Below are 25,321 nucleotides of genomic sequence, written 5' to 3' on the forward strand. Positions count from 1 at the left end.
ACATGAGTCTGCTATATGACATTTAAAACTACTGATACTTGTCACAAGTTTTTCAGGTGTAGCAATGTTTCAACCTTGACTGAGATATTTTTTAAAATCTATTACTAACACAAAAATATGGCAGAGGAGTCTAGAAAAAAATCAAACCTCTGTACTGATGTTGGGTCTAACAAATTCACCAAGAATCTAGATCATTCTGGTGGAAGGGTATAGTAAACTGAAGAGTTACAAATGAGAGATGCTCCCTTTTGGGGCCATCCAGGGGTACCACATGCTCTGGGATCAACTTCCCAGCTTCTTTGGTATGAGACTATTATGTCCCATCCATTCACATTTTTATAAATGTGGGAGGTGAGGATTATAATAGTGCTTCACTTTAGCTACTAAAATGGACTCTTTACCTCTTGTTACAAATAACTCAGAGGCAAGAAAAATGTTGTTGAAAAAAAAATTTAATCATGTCTAAAGATCCCTTAAAATCAATTTGAGATATTTAGTTCATTAAATTGTCCAAAGGTTGTTATACAATTGTAAACAGTTTTGATGAAGTCCATCCATCATTGATGTGACAATTAACAAAGCCAAAATGGAAGAAAACACTTTTTTTTATGGTCTTATTCAATAATATTTGTTCCGTATAGTCATAGGGGAATGGTAACAGAATATAACTGTAGTTAAAACACAGTAGACTAAAATGATTCAGTGTAACAGAATAGTATTGATCTGATTAATATATGCACTTAAAACAACAAAATTAAATTGTAAACAATCAACAAAATACAATAAAATTCAGACTTTCATAAAACAATGGAGTCTGAAAAGTCTTAAAATTTTCACCTCCAGTCTCTTTAAAGTTCCTTTCTCTATCCATTCAGATTCCTTTTGTCAGAGCTCTTGGGTCTCCCATAGGGAGAGAGAACTCCTTGCTGAGTATAGTGTGAAGGAATCCCAAATTGGATGAATCTTAGAGACTGGGCAGGCCCAAATGACAAAGGGTTGTAGGGAGATGAATTTCTTCCCTGAATCTCAGGCAAGATAAGTGAAAGGATTAGTGCACTCATGAATGGTAGAAGCTGTTTGAAATAGGCAAGGTACTGCTCTTTCATAGAGTATGCCATGCTGGCAATTTTTTACTTCCTCTTTGAAAGAGTAAAAACTTCTTCCCTTCCTTCCCCCTTGAGGTAAAATGCTAGGGAACAGTTTGACCACGTGGAGAGGGAATTAAGGGGCTAATTGTTGCCTAAGGAAAATACACCCTGGTTTTTACCAGTTGCCTGGAGAGCAGCAACTCCTTCCAATGCCTTACTTTATAGAGGGCAGAGACTGGATTCTCAAGATCACTGCTATTGTATAGATACTACTTGGTATCCCATTCCCACATTCCATCCTGCTTTCTTACCTCCTTTTCTTTACTGTCTTCTCCTTTGGGTTATAAACTGTTTGAGGGCAAGGACTTTCATTTTATAAATTGTAGCCCTAGAGCGTAGCATGTGCCTGACATAGAGTAGAAGTTTAATAAATGTTTATTGGATTGAAATATATATTATATTACATATCTCCTCTGATCACTGAATGTAAGCTCCTTGAGGATAAGATCTGATTCATTTTTTGTCTTTATAACCCCAATGTTGGGTTCAGAGCCTGAGATACACCAAGGGCTTAAAAATGCTTATTGATTATAGTCATGGATCTATGATATTATCAAAGTGGACATGATACTTGCTCCAAAAAAAAAGAAAAATCAAGTAACCTTCAATTACTGATCACAGCCCATCCAAACCTTTTCGTCCTGCACTGTTCTTGACTATGTCCTTCCATAAACCCTCTGCAAAGGCCCTACCCAAAATGCTGTGAGCTTCATTTGTTCTTTTCATTAGTCAGCTAACAAGTACCATATGTATCAAGTGCTCATTGTCTATGGTACTATGAAAAGTACTAGGGATACAAAACAGCACCAAAATGTTGTGAGCCTGAATGCCAGGATGGATGAAGGGAGCTTCAATAGTAACAAAGATAGAAAGAAGAGAGAATTTGGGAAGAAAGATAATGAGTTATTTTGATATGTTGAATCTGAAATGCCTATAGGATATCTGGTTCACAATATCCAAAAGTGTATTGGATTTCTATGACAGAGCTTTTAGTGGTAAATGGGTTGGGTTGGATAAAGAACCAACAAAGGAGATCAAAAAAGAGTTGGTTCATGTTTCCTGTACACTAATGTAACTTGGTGGCACAGTGGATAAAGTACAGTGCCTATAGTCAGGAAGACCTGAGTTTAAATCTGGCCTTAAAACTCAATAGGTATGTGACCCTCTGCAAGTCATTTAATCCTGTTTGCCTCAATTTCTTCATCTGTCAAATGAGCTGGAGAAGGTAGTGGCAAACCACTCCAATTTCTTTCCCAAGAAAACCCTAAATGAGGGTAAGTATAATGTAAGGAAGAGAGACCCTGCTGTTGGAATGAGAAGCCAGACTGAGGGGAGATCAACCTGAGGAGCAGTGGAAGAGGGACAAGAGAATCCTGGCAGTTCTGGAAGCTGAGTAGAACTCTGAAGCAACTGACTTTGACTTCCAGCCTGCGAAGGAGAGGAGCCAGGAGTGCTTCCTGATGGTCAGAGAGATTCCTGATGCCAGGAGGACAAGAATCTAATTTCCACCTTGCTATATACCTGTCTCCAGCTAGAAAATCTTCTACAAACCCCCTCACATTTAGACTCCTACCACTCAAGACTGATCAAGTGTCAGTTGGACTCTGAGTCAGAGACCAATCTGCCCTCTCATTTGGGTCCCTCCCCCTTTCCACCATTCCCTGGTTAGATAATAAAGATAATAGCTTAAGTTAGTGGAAGGTTAGGAGATAAGTAAGGAACAGTATGTTAGGCCAAAAGGCTGGGGGGCACCAAACCTCTGGCCAAGGACCATGGATTTCAAGCATCTGTTGAGTTTAAATTGTTACGGCTCTCCTGATCCCTCCATCCTGCTTCCTGATCTCTTCTGTCTTCATTCCCCATCCCTTTCAAATAAATTTTAGTTATTGTCAGTTAGAGATTGATTAGAGTTTTTCTTGAAAGATAGAGGTTGGGTGTTGTGAGAAAAAAATTATAACACCAGAGAGGTATTTTAATTTTAATTTTAAAGGAACCATCCATCAACCAAAAGGAAGTAAGATTCCAATAGAATCTGAAGAGAAGGCAGTTGGGAAAACCAGCAGCTGAACGGAGAGACTTTTATTCCTGCTGACTGGGAAGAAAGGAGGCTGGGAAGCAGGCTTGCTCTGGATTCCTAGCTACTCATTGACTTAATATTGAAAAGATTGGAGCTCGGCTATGAAGAACCCTTTCAGTTTATCAGCAATATCCGCTCATAGACAAAATAACTTTATTTCCCTGTATTGAACCCCATAGGAGATTAGAGAGACCTTAACTTCCCTCTTCCTTTTCCCTCTCCCACCTCCCTTAATTCCCCTAAATTAAGAATAAAACCCCTTTCAGAAAAGAGTTATGGTGTGAGATTAGTCCTATGAAACTTCGAATAACTTACCTTATTGAGAAGAGCCATTAAGATCAACTGAGAGAAGGACAGGAAGTGGGGTGGGGGGAAGAAGTACAAACCTTCCCTTTCCTCTAACTTATTTCCTGGTGTTATCCCTCCAACACCTCTCTACTACCATAAATATCCTAATAGGAGCATCTATTACAGTGTGTGGGCACAAGATCAAACCGTGAAATCTTTGTTTCATCTGGGACAAGCAAAGAGCCAACTTGTCACTGGGGTTATAAGGAAGAGTCTCACAACAAGGACCCTTACTCCTAAAAGGGGCTGACTGGGATATCACATCCTCCCAGCAGTTTGAACCCACATTCAAGGGGAGAGAAGTAGACAGATTCCTTCTCTTTCTCTCTATGTGATCCTTAGCTTTGAGGTCAACTAACCTTGGGGAAGGAGAGATAGCCATCTCTCCACAGACTTTCATCTTTCCTCACAACCCTTTCCCTCCATATTTACCTTCAACCTCTGAGTGGAGAAACGCCTCCATCCAGTGAGATAAACCCTGTTTACCCCCTCTCCATCAGTAAGAGAGGAGAGGAATCCCCCTCCATTTTCTCTCTCCATTTGCCTCTTTTTTTACATAAGAAGAGTCAGACAAGACTGAAACAACTGAATAACAAAGCAAAGGTTAAGCTTCTTAACCTGTTTGCAGTGATGGTGACATAAAAATGTCCTGGTCCTCCTTGATTTTTTTATATTGGATATGAATATTTCAAAAAAGGGACTGAAAAAGCCCCAAACTCAAGTGAATGTCGGATTCAGAGTGCATTAGGAAATCTAATTCCTGCTTACTGATTTTGGATAAGTTATGTCATTTCCAACTTCTGTACTTTTTGTATTTTGTTAAACTATAAATTAAGAATAAATTCCAAATGGAGAATCTCTGAGAATGGGCCTGTTGCAAGGTTTTCCACTACTCCTCACCACAACTCCCACTTTATTTTCCCAAGTTTACTATTCTAACCCTGCCTCCTTGCTCAGGGTCCATGACCTGCAACCACCAATATCGCAGCAGGTCTGATAATAAACTTGTGTTCACCTTGAGTTCTGGTCAATTCACACTTGGGCTGGCTCTTCCAGAGTGTGATTCTGTTTGTTTGTAAAGGCCTTCACAGCCTACAGGTGTGAAGGAAAAAAGGTGGTATCCCCTGCATCAGCAAAGAAAATACTCCACAGGGGCCAGTTTCTACATCTGCAGAGGACATGTGTATGAGTTGAGATTTTATGAGTAGTCCAAAACCACCATCTGTCCACTTTGGTCTCCTGCCCTTTACATAAGATCTGTCCATGTGGTCTTATTTAACATGAATATAACTGAATTGGTTTTCAGCTATTTTTTTATTGTTGTTTAGTCATTGTTCCTTGAACCAGATTTTGGGTTTTTCAACATTATGAAATCTTTCAGTTCAATCTTATTGGAGTGGCAAGGGATCCAGAACTGTGGTTTTATTTATTTTTTCCATATGGGATTCTTCTTGTGTGGATACTCTCTTCACTGATGTAGATAAGCCACTTGTCTGGAACTCACAATCTTAAAGAGTCACCCAGGGACACTGTGGAGTTATGATTAGTGTGGGTATGGGATCTCAGGCACTTACCACTTTGTAACCCTGGACAAATCACTTAACCTTGTTTGCCTCAGTTTTTCAACTGTTAAACAAGAATAATAGCAATATCTGTGTCCCAAAGTGGGCAGCTAAGTGGCACAGAAAGCATCAGTCCTAGAGACAAGAAAATCTGAATTTACGTCCATCATTAGATACTAACTGTATAACCCTGTGCAAATCACTTAACCTCATTTGCCTCAGTTTCCTCATCTGGCAAACCACTCCAGTGTCATTGCCAAGAAAATCCCAACTGGAGTCACAAAGACCCTGACAGGACTGAACAACAATAAAACCTTCTGAGACTGTTGTGAGGACCAAATAAGACAATATGTGTAAAGTGCTTAGCACAGTGCCTGGTACATAGTAGACACTTAATAGAAGCATATTCCCTTCTTCTCCTCACTTCCCACTTCCTATGCCCCAGGTTACACAGTTAGTAAATAGAGTGAGACCTAGAACTCAAGTTTTCCAATTCCAAGTACAATTCTCTTTTTTCAATATACTATACTGCTTCACCTCAAATAAAAATATATTCCTACTCTTAAATGCACAAGTTGACAATTATTTCTACTCTTATTGTTATATTGTATATGCATTTGAAAAGTCCAACTTTTAAGGGCTTTGTTAAAGTTTGACAACCAAGAAGCCTGAATGTGTCTCAAATATGGTTTAGGTAGTGCAAATGCACTGCAAGTGGGTGAGAATTTCATGTTGTAATAAGTGAGACTTCACCTGGTAGGACAAATTCTCCCTCTACCCAGACTTCATTTTCTCCCTCTTTTTACTCAAAAATTAAGCCACATAGTCATATGAAGTCAAGAAATAACCATTTAAATGCTTAGTACATGCCGGGCACCATGGTAAATATTGAAATATTGAGAGATACAAAGCAAAACAAAAATAATCACTGACCCCAAGGAGCTCCCATTATAATGGGAGAGGCAAAATGAAAACAACTATGTTCATACAGGTAATCAGGATAAAAAGATGGTAATAACAGGAGGGAAGGCCCTAGAAATCGTTGGGTAGGGGTTGGGGGATAAGCAAGAAAGACCTTTTATAAATAGTGGAATTTGAGTTAAGCATTAAAGCAAGCTAGTGAAGCTAGGAATAGAAAATAAAAATAAGTATAAGTTCACTATGATATTACCTTCAAAAAATTATTGGAGGTTAAATAAGCAGAGAGAAGGGAAGAGAAGGAAGAGGTGGGAGAGATATGGAGGAAAGGAAAAAAAGGAGAAGAGAGGGAAGAAAACTAGACAAGGCTTCTAAATCCATAGAAATGTCTTTTTTAAAGGAGAAAAACTCATAGACTAATAAGAAGAAACTCAAATCATTCTAAAAAGGAAGTCTAGAGAAAATGCAGCAGAGGAAGCCAAGGTACAAACCAATGTTGTTTCTTGTTGGATCAGGAAACTGCCTCTTGAACTTGAATTTTGCTCACAGTACCTGGCACAGAACTCTTCAACACCACCAACCACCCACACACTCTGATCCCCCTCCCCTCTCTCTCTCTCTCTCTCTCTCTCTCTCTCTCTCTCTCTCTCTCTCTCTCTCTCTCTCTCTCTCTCTCTCTCTCTCTCTCTCTCTCTTTCTCCCAAACTTTCTCTCTCTCTCTTTTTCTCTCTCAGCTCTATTAATGTTACTTCTTTCGTTCCTAAAAATTGGATAAGGAAATCAGCTTTTTTTTTTCTATAGCAATGTATCTTTATCATCTCTTTGGTGTGAATAGTCATAGTATTTTAGACCCAGAAGGAACTTAAAGATAATATAATCCAATTCCCCCCATTTTATAGAAAGGAAAACCAAAGACCAGAGATATGAGTTGATTAACCCAAGACCACAGCACCTACCTCAGAGGATTGTGAAGATCAAATGAGTTAATAAAGGTGAAATGCTTTGCAAACCTTAAAAAGCTATGTCTAAATGCTAGCAATTATTATTATTATTATTTATAATTAATTAAAAATACCTAACATCACACAGGCAGAATTTAGGTGTACTGATTGCCCCATACTAAGGTGCCTTGTTCTTCTGGCCATACATTTTAAAAAATATTGCCAATGATGACTTTTCTTAAACCCTTATCTTCTGACTTAATATCAGTTCTAAGTCTAGAGAACAGCAAGGGCTAGGCAAAGTGACTTTCCCAGGCTCACAGAGCTAGGAAGTGTCTGAGGCCCGATTTGAATCTAGAATCTTCCAACTCCAGGCTTGGCTCTCTATCCACTGAGCCATCCAGCTGCCCTCAGTGATGACTGTCACAGAAAAGTCATAGAACCTATAGAGTTGGGACTGTGTAATTTGAATCTGTTACCCTAAAAACTACAATTCCCAGCACCCTACTCACTTCCTGTTCTTACGTGCTGACATAGACAGGATGTAAATTGGGTGGAGTTCCCTGTCTACATCTCTTTCCTTCCTGTCCCAGCTTTGGTGGACTGGGAATTTTTGAGTGGGTAGAAAACTTAGTCAGATGGTTCTATTTTGTCAGATAATAAACTTTATAAAAAATTATACTTGAAGTATTGGACATTAATTTAAATCCTACAGAAGGTTCACTGGAAGTCACATAGTTGGCAATGTTAAATGATAGATAAAGCTGGACTTGTCCTGGCTGACTGACCCTCTGAGTAAATTATTCTATTTCTCAATGTCTCAGGTGACTGTAAGAGGTTCAGTTTCAGAGCAAGTACTGATCTAAACTAGAGGAGTTCTTTGGGTCTGTGAGAGTATATACAACTCCCTATAATATTCAGTGTGATACATTTAAAATTCAATTCCAGAGAGATCTAATTTAAATAAGCCATGGTCCTTCCCCTCAGAGTTACAATCTATGAAACTGGGATATGATAGACAGAGAGAATAGATTTAAATGATGGGAAAAGGTCAAGTATGTGTGCACAGATGATGTCAAGTTAGAACTGTTACATTGGATTCAGCTGATTAATTCAGGCTTCATCAAGGTCTGATTCTGTTAAGACTTTTATTCAGTGGCATGAAAAGTTGGAGTCAAATCCCACCTCTGACACTTAGCTGTGGGATCATGGGCAAGTCACTTAATCTCTAAATTCGCAACTTTCACCTACTAGGTCATCTACAGTAGACCTTTGTTAATAGATGGAATTCCTTTGTTACCTATTAAATCCCAGATCCTTTATGAATTCATTGCTTTATTTTGAATATGGAAATGGGTATTATTACTAGTTTGAGTATTTTATTGACATTTCAATAGAAAGTTCAGTTTCCCTTTAGATTCATGCATAATTTCAGAGGGTTTACTGAATTAACTGTGAATTTATACTATGTCAGTCCTTTATTCCTATCAAAACTTATCACTTTTTCTATTATGGAAAACAACAGGAAAATATTGTATAAACAAAAATCTATTTTACTGTAAACTTTTTAATAATGCATTTAATTTGTAAAGACTAGGGTTAACTGAATACCTAATACCCCAATATTTAAAAGAATAAAATAACAGAGATAGGTAAGGCTGCATATACTACACATTCGTTCCTAATTAATTTTTAGAAATACTAACTATATACAATGTACTAGCATATAATATTTAAATAGGGAGAAATAAGGGAGGGAGAGAAAAAGACAGAAACAAAAGAGAAATAGACAAGAAGCTGGAGAGAGGGAGGAAAAAAAGAAAAGAAAGAAAGTGAGGGAGAAACTTAGGAATAATACTTTTGCCTTGGAAAAAGGTGTGCTTTGATATTCGCCAAGCATGCATCAAGAATATTATAAGTAGTTGTTTGCATGAGGACAGTTTTTCTTCTCACCAGGCATAATTCTTACCCAAATAGACCATTTTCAAGGCCATTCACAAGCTTCCACTTACTCATCTTGTCATACGCTATTTCAGGAAACCCAGATTCTGTCCTCCCAAAATCATATTCCTTTTCAGCAATAATCACTGTTTTCTATTCCCTCCTCCCTCTCTATGTTCTAGCACTGTTTTGATGTCATTTTTCTGTAAAAAAAAAAATGGCCTTTAGAGCTAAAAGGAGGAAGTGAAGTTTCTATAGCTGGTCTACTTGAACCGAAATATGATAAATTCTTATCTTTAATATTCAGGTACCAAATTTCTATGACTATTTCAAGGATTAATTTCTATTTTCACTAAAACTCTTCTCGTATTTCTTTGTGACATGGGAGTGGTCCATGAGGATTGTGTTTGGGCTACATAAACTCTAGAAGGCTTATCAAATTGAAAAGTCCTTAAATAGAAGCCTGGAGATGGGGATGGATGGTCTCAGCCTTACCTCAATTGAGAAATTCTCACCACCCAAACACCAGCTGATAAAAGGATTTTTCTTACATTTTTTTACATTACAGAACCTCATTCAACTGTCTACTAAGGCAAAGGGAGTTGTATCCGAAAAGGTTATACCCAGCTCAAGGAGATCATAGATCCTTGAAACAAGAAGTGCAGTTAGACATTTCTATTATATCAATTATATCATCACTTTACATTCATTTGTGATGATATAGCATATACTGGCATGATATCCAAGATAATTACAATGGGAAAGCAATATCAAAGATAGTTTAATTGAAAAGTAATATTCCTTTTCACTTAAAGTAGACTTTCTTGTGTTTTCTATATCATGGACCCCTTTGGTAGTCTGGTAAAACCTTGAGATCTCTTCTTAAATACTGTTTTTAAATGTAAAAATAAAATGTAGCATTACAAAAGAATGTGATTATTTTTAAATACGGTTATAAAGATATTTTATTTTTAAATTAATGGAACCAAGGGTAAAAAAAAAACCTGCATTTAGTATGAGATATTTTTTCTTTATCTTTTGATTTTAGAGAAAAGTTTCCCTGATCCTATAATTATAGCCCTGTCATAACAGAGACAGTTAAAAGAGAACCACAATAGATTCTATAATCCTAGAAGGTGAATGATATAAAGGACATTTGAAATCTTCTAACTGTTCCTCTCAAGATAACCATAAGGGAGGTTACCTTACCCTTAAGATAACAGAAAATCATGTAACTTAGCTGGGACCCTAACTCAGAAAGGAAAAGTCACAGTTTATAGTGCAGAAACGAAAATCATAATCAGAAGTCTCAATGATTTCTAGTATATATACTTTTAAGTATACATGGTCACTTCACCTTAGTTTCTTCCTTTATAAAATGAAATTTTGGACCAGTATAACACTGAAAACCATTTCAGTTAGATCTTTCCCCTCTTTGTCTCCCTCCTCAGTCATATCAAAGTATATCAATGGGGCCTAGAAGAGGTATTGATTCATAATACAATTATATCCCCTTTTCTTATGTTTATATGTTTACAATTATATTTAAGAATAAGATTTGCTATCATAAAAAATAGGAAAATATAGGGAGGAAGGAAGGAAGGAAGGAAGGAACGAAGGAACGAAGGAAGGAAGGAGAGAGGGAGGGAGGGAGGAAGGGAGGAAGGGATGAAGGGAGGAAGGACATCACTTTTTCCTGGAGCAGGGTGGTTAACAAAGACATGTAAGAAATGAAAATTGGATTGTCCCAGAATTAGAGAATAGTTTCTAATGGTTTAAAAACAAACCATTAATTTTTTTAAACTGCTATCTTCCATCTTAGAATTAATACTGTGTATTGATGCCAAGACAGAAGAGTGGTAAGAGTTAGGCAATGGGGGTTAAGTGACTTTCTTAGGGTCACATATCTAGGAAATGTCCTAGGCCACTGCCCCTACAAACCATTAATTATTCAACAAATGAGTTTCAAGCATTAACCAATTAATCTTTGTCCTCTGTGTTTTTGGCTTAGGAGGACTGGTTATCTGAGAGACAAAGAAGACTAGTGGACTACATCAGTCAGAAGTTCACAGGGGTGACCTGATGAGCCCTCTAATTACCAGAAAGCAAGAACAAACACTGTCTTTTAAGAGTATAGAACTCCATACTTTGGTCACACACCATTTCACTACCCACCAATTCCCAGCCAGGCTATAAAGGAAATTCAGATTCCCAAATCGAGGGTAGGACAAGATCAGGCAGTACTTCCTTACTCAAATTGTACCCATTGCTCCTTTAAGTTTCAGTTTCTTTGTCCATTTTGTAGTTTCTAAGACCCCTAAATGTAGTGTAGTGGTAAACTACCTGGTGAAGGGGGTGGGGGAAAGAAGTTTCTTCTCAGGCTTCCTTTCTGGCTTCCTTTTATCTGGGTCTTCCCTCTGACTGATGACTCAGAAATACCTCCTCCTCCTGAAAAAATCGGGCTCTAGTCTAGCTATTTCCCCATCCAGATACAAAAGAGCAGAGTTTTGCTGTCATCCTGCTGCCAACATCTCTCCCCATATCTTCCATTAGCCTGTATTAACTTTGTTTCTCATTATTGGCAAAGTTAATTTCCCATGGAAAGCTGAAACCTTAAAAGGCCCTTTTAAACCTCAAATAAGATTTTCCTTTCTCAATAAATATATTTTTCACATGGAATCAAGGATCCCTTGTAGAAAATGATAATAAATCTTTTATAATGTACAAATATATATAATGTACCAAACAAACTGATATTAATATAGCTACATGAGTCTAACAAACACTATCCACACAAAAAATTCTATTGATAAGCCATCAATACTTACAAGGTGTTCAAATTCTTGAGTTTCTTAAAAGAACCAGTTGGAATTTCTTGTATTCTGTTAAACCTCAAATCCCTAGAAACAAATGGGGAGAAAAAGGATAATAACATATTAATTCTAATGTCATCATTCCTTTCAAGTGCTTTAAGATTTTCAATCTTTTAATATTAAAATTGTCCCCTTTGGTCTTCTTTTACCTCACAAACCTCATCCAAAGTTTCCATGTTTGTGGGGGCAGCTGGGTAGCTCAGCAGATTGAGAGCTAGGCCTAGAGATGGGAGGTCCTAGGTTCAAATCTGACCTCAGACACTTCCCAGCTGTGTGACCCTGGGCAAGTCACTTAACCCCCATTCCCTAGCCCTTATTACCTTTTTGGCTTGGAACCCATACACAGTATTGATTCCAAGATGGAAGGTAAGGGTTTAAAAGCAAACAAAGAAAATTTCCATGTTTGTTCAGTCAAAATCTTCAACCAGAAGTCCCATTGTTCTCTAATACCCAGAGGCTACGCCTTTGCCAGTGCTATTATACAATTGTATCTTAGCTCCTTTTATGCTTCCAGTCTTTTTTTTGGGGGGGGGGGAGGTGTAAATCATCTACCTAATGCTATGTTCCTAACAGGACACCTACAGTAACACCTAAGTACTGACATTATGCAAATTCAAATTAATGTGGCAAAGACCTGCTGTTTCCTTAATAACTACAACACAATAATAATTGGTACAATTTATCACAAGCTTTTTCATCAGTTAACATAGTCTGTGTAGGCCAGATAGCCACTGCTAAAGTGAATAATTAAGTCAATTATTGACATAATGTATTTTGTTTGTAGTAATTTTCTTAAAACCCTGTTTAATCAATGGGCCTCTGAGCAGAAACTAATCCAAAGCAAGTAATATGAGAAAAATGTATTAATTAACATGAATTTACTATAAAAGAAGCATGGCTCCATCAAAAGCAGACTGTATCATACTAATCTCATTTCCTTTTTAATAGTGCTACAATACAAGTGAGTTAGTGACATGCTATAGACAGAGTTATAACCAGAATTGGGCGATTGGACTTTGTCTCAGGGTGCAGAATTTAGAGGGCTCTCACAGCACATGAAGTTCTTCAGTTCCATAGAAACAAAAAATCTTAGCTGCTAGTTTAAAAGGATAATTAGTTAAAAAAGGAAGCTACCAGACAGAAGGTTGGAGTGAGCTCCTTCTCCATTCCACTCTTCTCCCTTCATCCCTGCCTCTCGAGTCTGTCTTCCAGAAGCATAGTTTTCATTTTCGCTATCATTACTGACACAGTGTAGTTGGGTTTCAGAATTCTGACAATATTTCTAATGGTAGCCTTGTGTGTAAGATGTAGGGATGTGGGCTAAATTATAGAATAGAGAGGTAGGCTCATGACTGATTGAATGATTAAAGCCAGGGGATAGGCATTAATAATTCAATATTAAATTGGAGGAATTTCTTCAGTGGAGTATACTAGAAACTGCTTGACCCCGTTCTGTTGAATATATTTATCGATGACTTGGATAAAAGGATAAGTGGAATATTTATTAAATATAAAGAAGAAATTTCTAAGTGAGATAACTGACAACTTGTACGATGAGTCAGGATCCAAAAAGATCTTTCGAGTATAGAACAGCATGGGTGAAGGTTTTCAAGTTTGAGTGCCCAGAGGGCAGATTCAAGCTGTCTGTGAGCCCCCTCCATTATCTGGGAGTGGAGGGAGGAATTGTTTGCTTTGGGTGGCTAGACCAAGGGGCAAAGCATGCAAAAAATGTCCTCAGTCACTGGGAAGAGGGAGAACAGAGCAACTCTCCCATGCCAGGTTTGGCATGTGTGCCAATACTTCACCAATACTGGTCTAGAATATTGTATCAAATATAAAATATGTAATGTTATAGGGATAAATATAAAATTCTTATTAGAGGAGTGTTTTTGTGAGTGATACCTGGGTATCAATGGACATCAAGCTCAATATGAATCAACAGAGTAACAACTCATGTCACAGCCCCCCAAAAACCATGAATGCAATCTACTTTAATATGTATGTAAGCTACATTAATCAAGGCCAGGGACTGTTTTTCAGCCTTTTCTTTGTATCTCTAGTGCTTGGCACAGCCAATGCATGGCACATAGTGAGTGCTTAATAAAACACATTATCTTATAGAGTCCCACTTTACTCTTCCACTGATCCTCATTCAAAATACATTTGGAGGATGAATTTCAGTTTGGAGAACAACATTTTAGGAAAGACATTGAAAGCTCAAGAATCTCAAAAGGAAACTATGCAGTTGAAGAAGATTTAAGCTTGTTACAAGGGAAAACATCCCAACCTCTGGAGCTTTCCAAAAGTATCAAATATGATTATGGATTATACCACTTTGAAACTCTGAGACCTATATAAATGTCAGTTATTAGTAATAGTAGTAAGATTCCTAGGGAGGTATTTGGTTCACCTTCACTGATGATATGCAACTAGAAACTGTATGGTAATTTTTTAAGGATGATATAGAGGATATTCCTATTCAGCTAGAGGTTTCTCTCTGAGGTCCCATCACACTGTGAAATTCTGTGATTCTCTAATAATAAATACCTATTTCCCTGTTCCATCAGTTATCCCTATTCTGTATTTCATTATCAATCTCTCTTGCTCCTTCTCCTATGCCTCTGAGTGTACTTAATTCTCTCTAACTTTTCTCACTTCTGTTACTCCCTCAGGTTACCACACTATCTGATTTCTCTACTTCAGTGCATAGACTACATTCATTACTTTCATTTCTTACTTCCCACTCTCTTCTAATCACTCAGTCAGATTTTTGCCTGTGAAAGCCTCTGAAGTCGCTTTCTTCAAAGTCAATGACATTCCAAATGCCAAATCCAATGACCTTTTCTCAGCTGTCATATTCCTTGCAACATTGCATACCATACCATTCATTTATTCTTGACATTATACTCCTCTGATACTCCCTTTACAATAACAATTCTGTCTATATTATATTCAATGGCTCCTCTTCTTCATCCTAGTCCCTAAATGCAGGCATAACTCAAGGTACTACATCATCCTTCCTTCCTATTTTTACAGATCCCCTCTCTTGGCAATTTTATTTACCACTCCCCTACAATTTAAATGATCATTTTGATCTAGACAGTTCTCCCAAATACACTTCCACTCTAAACTTCAATCTTGGATTTCCAATTATCTGTTGACCTTTTCCTTCTAAATGTCTTCCCATACTCCAAAAGTGCACAACCTAATACATTATCTCTGCTTTCACTACTCCTTTTCCTCTTCCTCCCATAACCTACTACAATTTCTGATTTTTCAGCTTCTATAAATGGTACCATCCTCCTAATCACCCTGGTTCAAAACTTCAGGGTCTTCTGTTCTCTCCAAACTTATCAATCTCTCAATTGTCAAATTCAAGAGCCTTTCCTCAATTCTTATTCTTCTTTACATTTACATCATTTATATTTGTACCTTTCATCTTCTTTATATTATGAACACTTATAGATCATTCCCCCTGTCATTAGAGGTCTCTTGTGACTTAGTGAAACACTTATGTAAAACTAAGAATAAATACAGTAACTTCATCGAAAGTTCATGAAACATTTCAATTATGTAGCATCCATAACTTTAGATTTTTGTGACACTGCTCTCTTTGTTAACCTCCCACCTAACTAACTTAATCTCCTCTGTGAAATTAGCAACCGCTGTCTTTTTTTTTCCATCTACCATTTTCTTTCCATATTCTTTCACATGGTGCACTCATCAGTTCTCAAAGTTTCATATCATCTTCATGGAGATGACTTCCAGATTTCTAAATCTAGCCTTTGCCTTCTCTTGAATTCTAGTCTCAAATCACCAATTACTTATTGGGCATTTTGAACTAGATGTTCTAGAAGCAATTCAAATTCAACAAGTCTAAACAAGAATTATATTATCTTTCCCCCCAAATCCACCCATTACAAAAGTTTCTATTTCTGTTGAGGGCACTGCTACCTTTCTAGTCACCCTAGTTACTAGAATTTTCTAGTCACATTTCTAATATGAAATATCTAAATTTCCTTGAACTTTTCAGTCTCCCTCTTCACCATGAATATCAAGATCAGTTATCAAATCTCAATGATTCTGCCTCTGTAATATATATCACATTCATTCCCTTTTCCCACATGGTTACCTCCCTAAGTTCAGGATCTCATTATCTCTTATCTGGACTCTGACAATAGCCTAAATATTCCTAATGCACAAGTCTGCCCATGCCATTTCCTTACTCAAACTCTAGTGGTACTCTATGACCTCTAAGTTCACATGCAAAGTCTTCTGGGTTTTATAGCCTTTAAAAAATTAGATTCAACTTACCTTTCCAGATTTATTGTATGTTAACAATTTCTATAGATCATATACACTACACTTTCTCTCTCATATTTGCATCTTTACTCAGTCTATCTTCCATGCCTAGAATGACTTCCAGCCTTTACCCTGACTCTGAGGACCCTTAATTTCCTTAAAACCTTAAATCCAGTGCTGCCTTCTACATGAAGGATTTCCTGAACTCAGCTGCTAGTGCTGTCTCTTCCAAAATTATCTTGCATTTACTTATTGATGCATACACTGTCTCTCCCAATAGACTGTACATTTGCTTAGGGCAGTCATTGTTTCATTTTTTCTTTGTATTCCCAGGGCTTCCCCCCAATACTTGGCATATGGAAGGCATGAAAGAGCTGTGACTGTGCCTCCTAGTTAAGCAGAAACCCTGAGGTCTGCCTAAATATCATGTGTCATATTTTGGTTTACTATACTGGATTCTAAAAAGAAAGTATCTAAATTATGCGGGTGCCACCACACACACCTCTAAAGCAAAATGTTGTCTCATCTAAAAGATAAGCTTCCAACTTCAAGATATAAAAGACATTTTTTCCTGTTTTATTTATTCATTGAATAAACATTAAGTAAGCAAAAAACTGCTCAGTGCTGAAGGGAGGAGCATATTCAAAAGATCACTTAGATATACTGAAATTTATCCCTAAAAACCTACAAGTGTTTATATGTTCAGCAACTCCTTAACGAAATATTTCCATAATTTGTTTCTTCAACAATTGACTTTCAACTTAACCTGTCACTAATATTAGCAACACAAAATATTTATTTAACCACCAGATGTAGTGACTAATCATTGTACTTATACTAATTTACTGAAAAGAGACCTGAGAAGCACCATATTCACCCCAGTGATAATGTATTCTGCCCTGCTTTAAAGGAAATTGCTGGGGTGGTGCTAAGCTCATCGGGATGGTTTTCAAGAAAAGTGGTAGACTCCAAAATGTGAATTAGTGAGGGTCATTGAGACTGGTGATGTTTTGTAGCTGAAGTAAACTTTGGAAAGTTTTGGATTTCTCTTACAGCTCCACTCCCTCCTGGGACTAAAAGAAGCTTGATCAGAGTAAGGTGTCTCACATTGCCCTGAAATATATTTTCAAAAAGACAAAGTCCTTAATTCTTATTTAGTTACAAGATGATTGATATGCAAATTGAGTGTCTGTTCTCACTCAGAATCCCTTCCAAGGAGCTACAAATATAGGTAGAGATGCAGAAGCATTTTTCAAAGGTTAGCGAAAAACCTAAGAATATCTATCCAAATGAACCAAAATCAAAATGATTCACTTGTTAATATAGACACCCTTGATTACTTGCAGACCAGTGTCCAGATAATCTACTGTCCTTTATGTGAACATGAGAAGCAGAACATTCCCTTTTCCCTTTATCGTTGACCAAAAATGAGGAAATTTTTCAATTCTTCCCTTAAGAGGGAAAAATTTTTCCCTCTAAACATATACATACTTCATCTTTCTGGGAATGCTAAATTTGTATTTTGCTGTTTTCTAAGTAATTTTACCCCTATAGGCAATTTCTCTTTCCATGCTGCCTCTAATCTATTGAAAGAACTCCAAAAAACTATTTAGGCTGGCCACTGCATTATTGATTTTTATGTCTGGACTGTCAAACATGCCCTTGAGGGGATGGGGTGGAGTCTTGAAATAAATACCCTGCTAAGAAATGCAGCTGGGGCTATCTCTAAAAGACTACAGATATGGCCCCTGATGTAAACTGAACTCCTGCTACCTAAGGATGGTAGCAAATATTACCACAGCACACTCTACACCTAAGGAGGGAACAGAGAGGCACACCCTTCCTGTGGCTGTCTCCATTCACTGTGAAAGGGACACAGATATACATCCACAGCAGCAGAATTTCTCCATAGGAAATACTTAAACTTCCTGGCCAACATCACATTCATTTGCATGCTGCCACAAAAGGCTATTCTATGTCTTCCTCTAGGCTTAGAGCTGACCTCATTAAATGCTATCCCTAGCCATGGTTCTGACTGTTCCTTAATAACAATGCTAACAGTAACACAGCTAACAGTCATGTGTTGTTGTTGTTGTTGTTGTTGTTGTTGAGTCACTTTCAATCATATGTGAGTCTTTATTACCCTATTTAGGGTTTTCTTGGTTAATATGCTGGAGTGTTTTCCCTTTCCTTCTCTGGCTCATTTTACAGATGAGGAAACTAAGGCAAACAGGGTTAATTGACTTGCCCACTGTCACAGAGCTAGTAACCTCTAAGTTTCTCTTTGTTTCCCTTCCCCTCTTTATGAAGTGTGACATGATTTAACCTTATACACAACTAGGGGAAATAAGTTCCCCAAGCAAGGCCATGGACATCCTTCCTCTCTGCTCTTTGGAATACCTGACAGTTGCCAACATCTTTATAATCATCTGTTTTTGACTAGTTTCTTTCCTTAGTGTCAGTTGTCCCATACCACTAAGTCTCTCTTGTCTTGGTATTCCCTGTATTTACTGGCTGTGTGACTAGACAAAGCACTTGATCACAAACCACACTGGTTATGCTTTTTCTCATGGAACTGCCTTTAACTGTTACCACTTGCTACAAGATGGTTTTCTTCTGGAAAGTAAAACCACTTCATGACTAAGTTATATACCATTGTTGTAGAACTAAATAAAAACGGTGCTCCCTAAACTATATATATATATATAAATATCCCTGTTGACTGAAATTTGACTTGGAAAACAATATGTGTTTATAGATTTCTTTTCTTATTATTACATCAGCACATTAAAAACAGATAGGCATCTTAATCTGGTTCAGGTCAGATTTCTGAGTGTTAAAAACCGCATGCAGCCTGCAGGCTATATATTCATCACCACTGCTATATACCATGTCGTTTCCCAAAGATCCAGGATGAATCAGGGCCTGTGTAATTGCTCCTGTGTTCTGGTCATGAGCACATTTCCAAGAGTATAGACAACAAGTGAAACTTTCTCTTACCCAACAACTTCTTTTTCTTTCAAAGGACGGTTTCTTCCCCTTGACAGGTTATTTATTACCTGTACCCCTGGGCAAGTTGACAAATCTTAATAAGCAAATAATGCCCTTTTTCTTTCTTTTTTTCTACTTTTTTTAATCCAAATTTTGGAATAACCAAACCAAATTAAACAAGAAGTTCTATATGTAAAGGGAAAAAAAGATAGTACACAAATGAAATAAAAAAAATCTCCTGTATGTTTAGCTTTCTCTTCTTCATATCTACATAATAATTCCAGGCCACAAGTCTCCCTGGCTATCCCCATCCTTCACATATCACAAAAGATATAATCAGGGCAGCAAACATATATGTATATATATATATATATGTATATATATATAAATTAAGTCTTTCATATTTCACCTTTCTGAACTATTAACATTCACAGTTTATTCTTCCAGTATTAATTCTGTGATTGTGTATAATGTTCTCCTGGTTCTTCTCATTTTATTGTTCATTATCTCATGTAGTTCTTTCGAAGTTTTTTTGTTTGTTTGTTTGTTTTGGTAATCAATCTGTTCATTGTTTCTTATGGCACAGTAGAATTCATCATTATCATCTATCACATTTTTATTCAGTCATTCCCCAACTCATGGGCATCCCTTCATTTTCCAATTCCTTACCACCAAAAGAGAACTGCTATAAATATTTTGGAGCATATGGGTTCTTTTCCTTTTTCCCTGATCTCCTTGAGAAACAGACCTGGCTTTCCTTCTAATCTTGGCAGGATTTCTTTTATTTGTACAAAATCTTTCCAATGCAGTGGATGCAAAATTATCCATTTTACATATTACAGTTCTTCTCATCTTGTGACCCACAAATCCCTTTTCTACCCATAAATTTAACATGTCCCCTGTTCTAATTTAGTTATGGTATCTCCTTTTACATCTAGATCATATATCCATTTTGTTCTTATCTTAGTGAATGGCAAGATATTGGTCTATACCTATTTTCTGTCAAAGTAATTTCTGGTTATCCCAGCAATTTTTACCAAATAGTGATTTCTTATCCCAAAATCTTGGATTTAGAATTCTGTCAAATACAAGATTACTATAATCCTTCACTTCTGTTCATTGTATGTCTGTTCTGTTCCATTTATCTGTCTTTCTACTTTTCAGTCTGTACCAGATAAGTTTTAATAATTACTGCTTCAAAACACAATTTAAAATCTGGTACCAAATCCTTTGCATTTTTTCATTAATTCCTTTGATATTCTTGGTCCCTTATCCTTCCAAATGAATGTTGTTATTTTTTCCCATAAATAAATAAAATGATTGTCTGGTACTATAATTAGGATATCATTGGACGAGAAGACAATTTTAGGTAAGATGTCATTTTAATTATATATATAGCTATAGACAGAGATAGAGAGAGAGAACTCTGCCCATCTATGAACAATTAATATTTCTCTAATTATTTAGATCTGATTTTATTTGTGTAAAAAATGTCCATTTGTTTTGGCAGATATACTCCCAGGTATTTTATTTTACTTTTAGTTACTTTAAATGGAATATTTGTATCTTCTTAGAGGACTTTCAGTAATATCTAAAAATGCTGATGATATATGTGGATTTATTTCATATCCTGCTTCTTTGATAAAATTGTTGATAGTTTCAACTAACTTTTTTTGAATTTCTAGGATTTTCCACATATACCGTCATGTCATCAGCAGAAACATATAGTTTTATTGCCTTTCCCATTTTGATTCCTTCATTTTTTTTCTTATCACTATTGTTAGTATTTCTTATATTAAATAATATTGGTAATAATAGGCATTTTGCTTCACTCATAATCTTATTGAGAAGGATTCTCACTTCTCACCATTACAGATAATACTTGCTGATTATTTTAGGTAGATGTTCCATATCATTTTAAGAAAAAAATTCGCTTATACCAAAGTGCCCCAGTGATTTTATTAGGGATTCATATTGTATTTTGTCAAAGGCTCTTTCTGTATCTATTGATATAATCCTACAGTTTTTATTTCTTTTGTCATTGATATTGTCAACTATGTTGATAGTTTTCTTTATGCCAACCCATCCTATACTCATGATATAAATCCTGTTTGGTCACAATATATTATCTTTATGGCATATTGGTGTATTCTTCTAACTTTTGTTTAGGATTTTTGCATCCATGATCATTATTGAAATTGGTCTATAATTTTCTTTCTATGTTTTTCCTTTTTTTGTTTCAGTAACAGTACTATGTTTGTTTCATAAAAGGAATTTTTACAAAATTCCTTTACCTGCTATTTAAAATTATTTGTTTAATTTTGGAATTAGTTAATCCTTAAATGTTTGGTAGGAAAAAAAAAAGTTTGGTAGGATTCACTTGTAAATCCATCTAGTCTGATGTTTTTCTTAGGAAGTTCATCTTTGGCTTGTTCTATTTCTTTTTCTAAAATAGGTTTAAATAAACCTATTCTATTTCTATTCTATTTCTTGCTATAATTGTCTAGGCACCCTTTTGGTAAATATTCTATTTCTCTTTCATTGTTAAATTTGCTTTCATATAATTGAGCAAAATAACTCTTAATAATTGCTTTAATTTCATCTTTATTTGGTGGCATTTTCATACTTTACATCTTTAATGCTAGAGTTCAGCTTTCTCCTTTGATTTTTTATTAGATTAACCAATGGCTTATCCATTTTGTTTATTTTTTCATAAATCAAATTTTAGGATTACTTATTAATCTAATGGTTTTCTTATATTCAATTTTATTTATCTTACCTTTAATTTTTAGGATTTCTAATTTTGTGTTTAGTTAGAGATTTTTAATTTGTTCTCCTAGGTTTTTAAATTATATTTCTAATTATTTGATCTTTTTTAATTTTATAAGCATTTAGGAATATAAATTTTCTTCTAACTTCTGATTTTGCTGTATCACATAGGTTTTTGTATGTTGTCTCATTAGCATTCTTTTAAATAAAATTATCTATTATTTCAATAATTTCTTTTTAACTCATTCTTTAAAATTAAGTTATTTAGTCCCCAATTAGTTTTTAATTTTTGTTTCCATGGTTCCTAATTAGATACAATTTTTACTGTGTTGTGGTCTGAAAACGATGCATTTAATATTTCTGCTTTTCTACATTTAACTATAATATTTTTGTGCCCTAATAAGTGGTCAGTATTTGTGAAGGTTCCATGTACCAATGAGAAAAAGGTAAACTTTTTTTCTATTCCCCATTTTACCCTCTCCAGATATCTATCCTACTTAACTTCCTTAAGATTCTGTTCACCTCTTTAAATCCTTTCTTATTTTTTTGTTAGATTGATTTAGTTCTGAGCAAGAAAGATTAAAAGTCCCCCACTATTGATGTTTTATTATCTGTTTTTGTTATCTGTAACATTTAATTTTTCCTTATAAAATTTGGATACTATAACATTTGGTACATATAGATTTAGGATTCATAATGGTTCATTATTTATGGTACCTTTTAACATAAGATAGTTTTGCTATTTATCTCTTTTGATTATATCTATTTTCGTTTTAACTTTGTCATAAATCATGATTGCTACCCCTGCCTTCTTTGTATTGGCTGAGGAACTGTGTATTCTTTGACAGACCTTTACTTTTACTTTATATGTGCCTCTCATTTTCAAGTGAGTTTCTTGTAAACAACATATTGTCAGGTTTTGGTTTTTGATCCATCTTCATGTTTTGGTTGTTCATTCTAGTCACATTCAATGTCATAATTACTAGTTGTATATCTCTCCATTCTATTTTTCTTCACTAGTTTATCTTTGACTTTCTATCTTTTTTCTCTATCACTTCTCAGATGTCCAGTTTCATCTGTCCACTATCTCTCCAATTCACACTCCTTAGAAATTTTCACATATCCTCTCCTCTTGCCCTTTTAGTTTCAGACTGTCTCACTTTTCTAAAGGTCCCTCCTTTGTATTTCCTCTCTTTCCTTTTAGTTCCTATTTTATCCACCTTTCCAAAAGTCCCTACTTTTCCCCCTTACCATGTCCTTCTATTTCTTGAAAAGGGTTTAATTCTAAAAATCCCTTTCTTATCCTAAGAATCGATCCCTTATGCCTTCACCTTATCCCCCTATTTCTTGACATGTACTGGTTTCTTAGTATCCCTCACTTTTCTTATCCCCTTGCCTTCCTTTCTCTTAATCTACTCTTCCTTCTCTTAGTACCTCAGTCCTTTCAGGGGCTTTCTTTTACTTGGTCCCTCCCTTGTTCTGTTCCTGTGTTTTCCTTATACCCTTCCCTTTCCCTCTTGTTTCTCTGTACATAAATAAGGCTCTTACCCTTTCAATTGTGTATGTTGTTCTTTATCCCAGATATTATGAGAATAGGGTTCTAGTACTACCAGCTCTCTACTTCCTCTTCCCTTTTCCATGGAAGTTCCTCCACTTATTTCTCCTCTATATGAGATAGCCATTCAATCCAACTCCTCCTGATTTTCTCCCCTACCATTTTGGTCCATTACATTACATTCACCTTGACCTCAAGTTTTCCATGCCTTCAAAGTGCCCTTCAAAATACAACAATGCCTTTCCAAAGTGCCCTAGATAACATTTTCCCACATCATAGTCAAACATTTCTACATTTTGTGTCACTTATGAATAATCTTTCATCATTACCTTTATATGTTTCCTATAGATCAAATTTTGTACTGAGTTCTTGGTTTTTCCCCAGGAATACTTGAAACTCCTTTAGTTCATTAAATATCCATTTGTTTTACCTTTTTATAATTATGCTCAGTTTTGCTGGATATGTTACTCTTGGTTGTAAGTCAAGTTCTTTTGCTCTATGGAATGTTGTGTTCCATTTCTTACATTCTTTTACTCTTGAGGCTGCTAAGTCTTGTTATTCTGACTATTTCCACAGTATTAAATTGATTTTTTTCTTTTTTCTCTCACCCTCTTAATGCTGCTAAGCCTGGGGACATTAAGTACCTTCTTCCTATTTTACTGACAGTTATTTAATTAAATAGGGCAGCTAAGTGGTGCAATGGATTGAGGGCCAGGCCTGGAGTCAAAAAGGCTCATCTTCCTGAGTTCAAATCTGGCCTCAGACATTTACTAGCTATGTGACCCTGTACAAATCACTTAAACCTGTTTGCTTTAATTTCTCATCTATAAAATGAGCTATAGAAGGAAATAGCAAATCACTCCAGTATCTTTACTCAAAGAAAATCCCAAATGGGGTCACAAAGAATTGGAAATGACTGAAACAACTAAACAATACATTTAAATGAATAGTTTTATCAATCCAGACTACCAAAATTTTAAGGTGTAGGATTACTGATAAATGTTTTAAGCCTTAACTTTGTCCTTTGTGAAATATTTCCAGCAGTTCCCTATCTCCCCATTCCAAGAAGGCTCTCATTTGGAAAATTTTGTATATAGAAGATAACAATAAGTATCCCTTCTATTTCAATAATACTACATAATTACATTTTATAATGTGGATTTCCCCATATAGCCCTAAATCATCCCTGAAAGTACTAATAACTCCCTAACGAGGAAATATTTTCTTTTATCTGTCCATTCTACAGTGATCTCTACTAATTTCCTCAACACAAATGCTACCGTCAGCTGATCTGTCATATAAAAGACTTCCTTTTATTTTTATAGTATTTTATTTCTTCCTCAATTACATATAAAAACAATTTTGTTTTAAGAATTCCAAATTCTCCACTTTCCTCCACTCTCTGCTCCTCTTCCCTGAGATAATAAACAATCTGATATAGATTATACATGTAAAACATTAATGCTGCCTGAATGCTAGTCCCCATTGACAAAGAAGAGACAATGTCTGACAGAGGCATTTAGAGACAGTCTATGATGCTATCATATCCTCAGGTAGGGAAGGAGTAAGGCAGACATTAGTAGCTTGGACAAGTCTGATTTTGTTTGTTTGTTTGTTTTTGTTTTTTTTAGTGTGAGTCTGAAAATTCTGCACTTGTTCCCTCTGCTTGTGAACCACCTGCCCTGGGCACTCTAGAATGACAGAGGAAAGTGGGTAGATGTCCATATGCCCATAGTACCATTCTGTTTAGTCTATCAAACATCCCCTTAGGGAAGACAATGGAACAGGCAGAACCTAAGAAAGGCAGACAGAGCTGGCTTTGAAAGGCATCTTCATTACAGACTAGGTCTTATTGGAAAACCAATTGCTTGCCACCCAGGGATAGTTTCAAGTGAA

General features: G+C 36.0%; 1 protein-coding gene across 1 annotated transcript in view; it reads right to left on the minus strand.

Moving 5' to 3' along the window:
• The window catches only part of PXDNL (peroxidasin like), a 584,754-nt gene that overhangs the window by 380,769 nt on the left and 178,664 nt on the right, over window positions 1-25,321 (minus strand). Inside the window, exon 2 of the mRNA XM_007487140.3 lies at window positions 11,764-11,835. Coding sequence (XP_007487202.2) covers window positions 11,764-11,835 — 72 coding nt within the window. The remainder of the gene's footprint in view (window positions 1-11,763; window positions 11,836-25,321) is intronic.

Source organism: Monodelphis domestica, chromosome 3 (assembly GCF_027887165.1).
Source record: "Monodelphis domestica isolate mMonDom1 chromosome 3, mMonDom1.pri, whole genome shotgun sequence".
In the NCBI taxonomy this organism is placed as follows: domain Eukaryota; kingdom Metazoa; phylum Chordata; class Mammalia; order Didelphimorphia; family Didelphidae; genus Monodelphis; species Monodelphis domestica.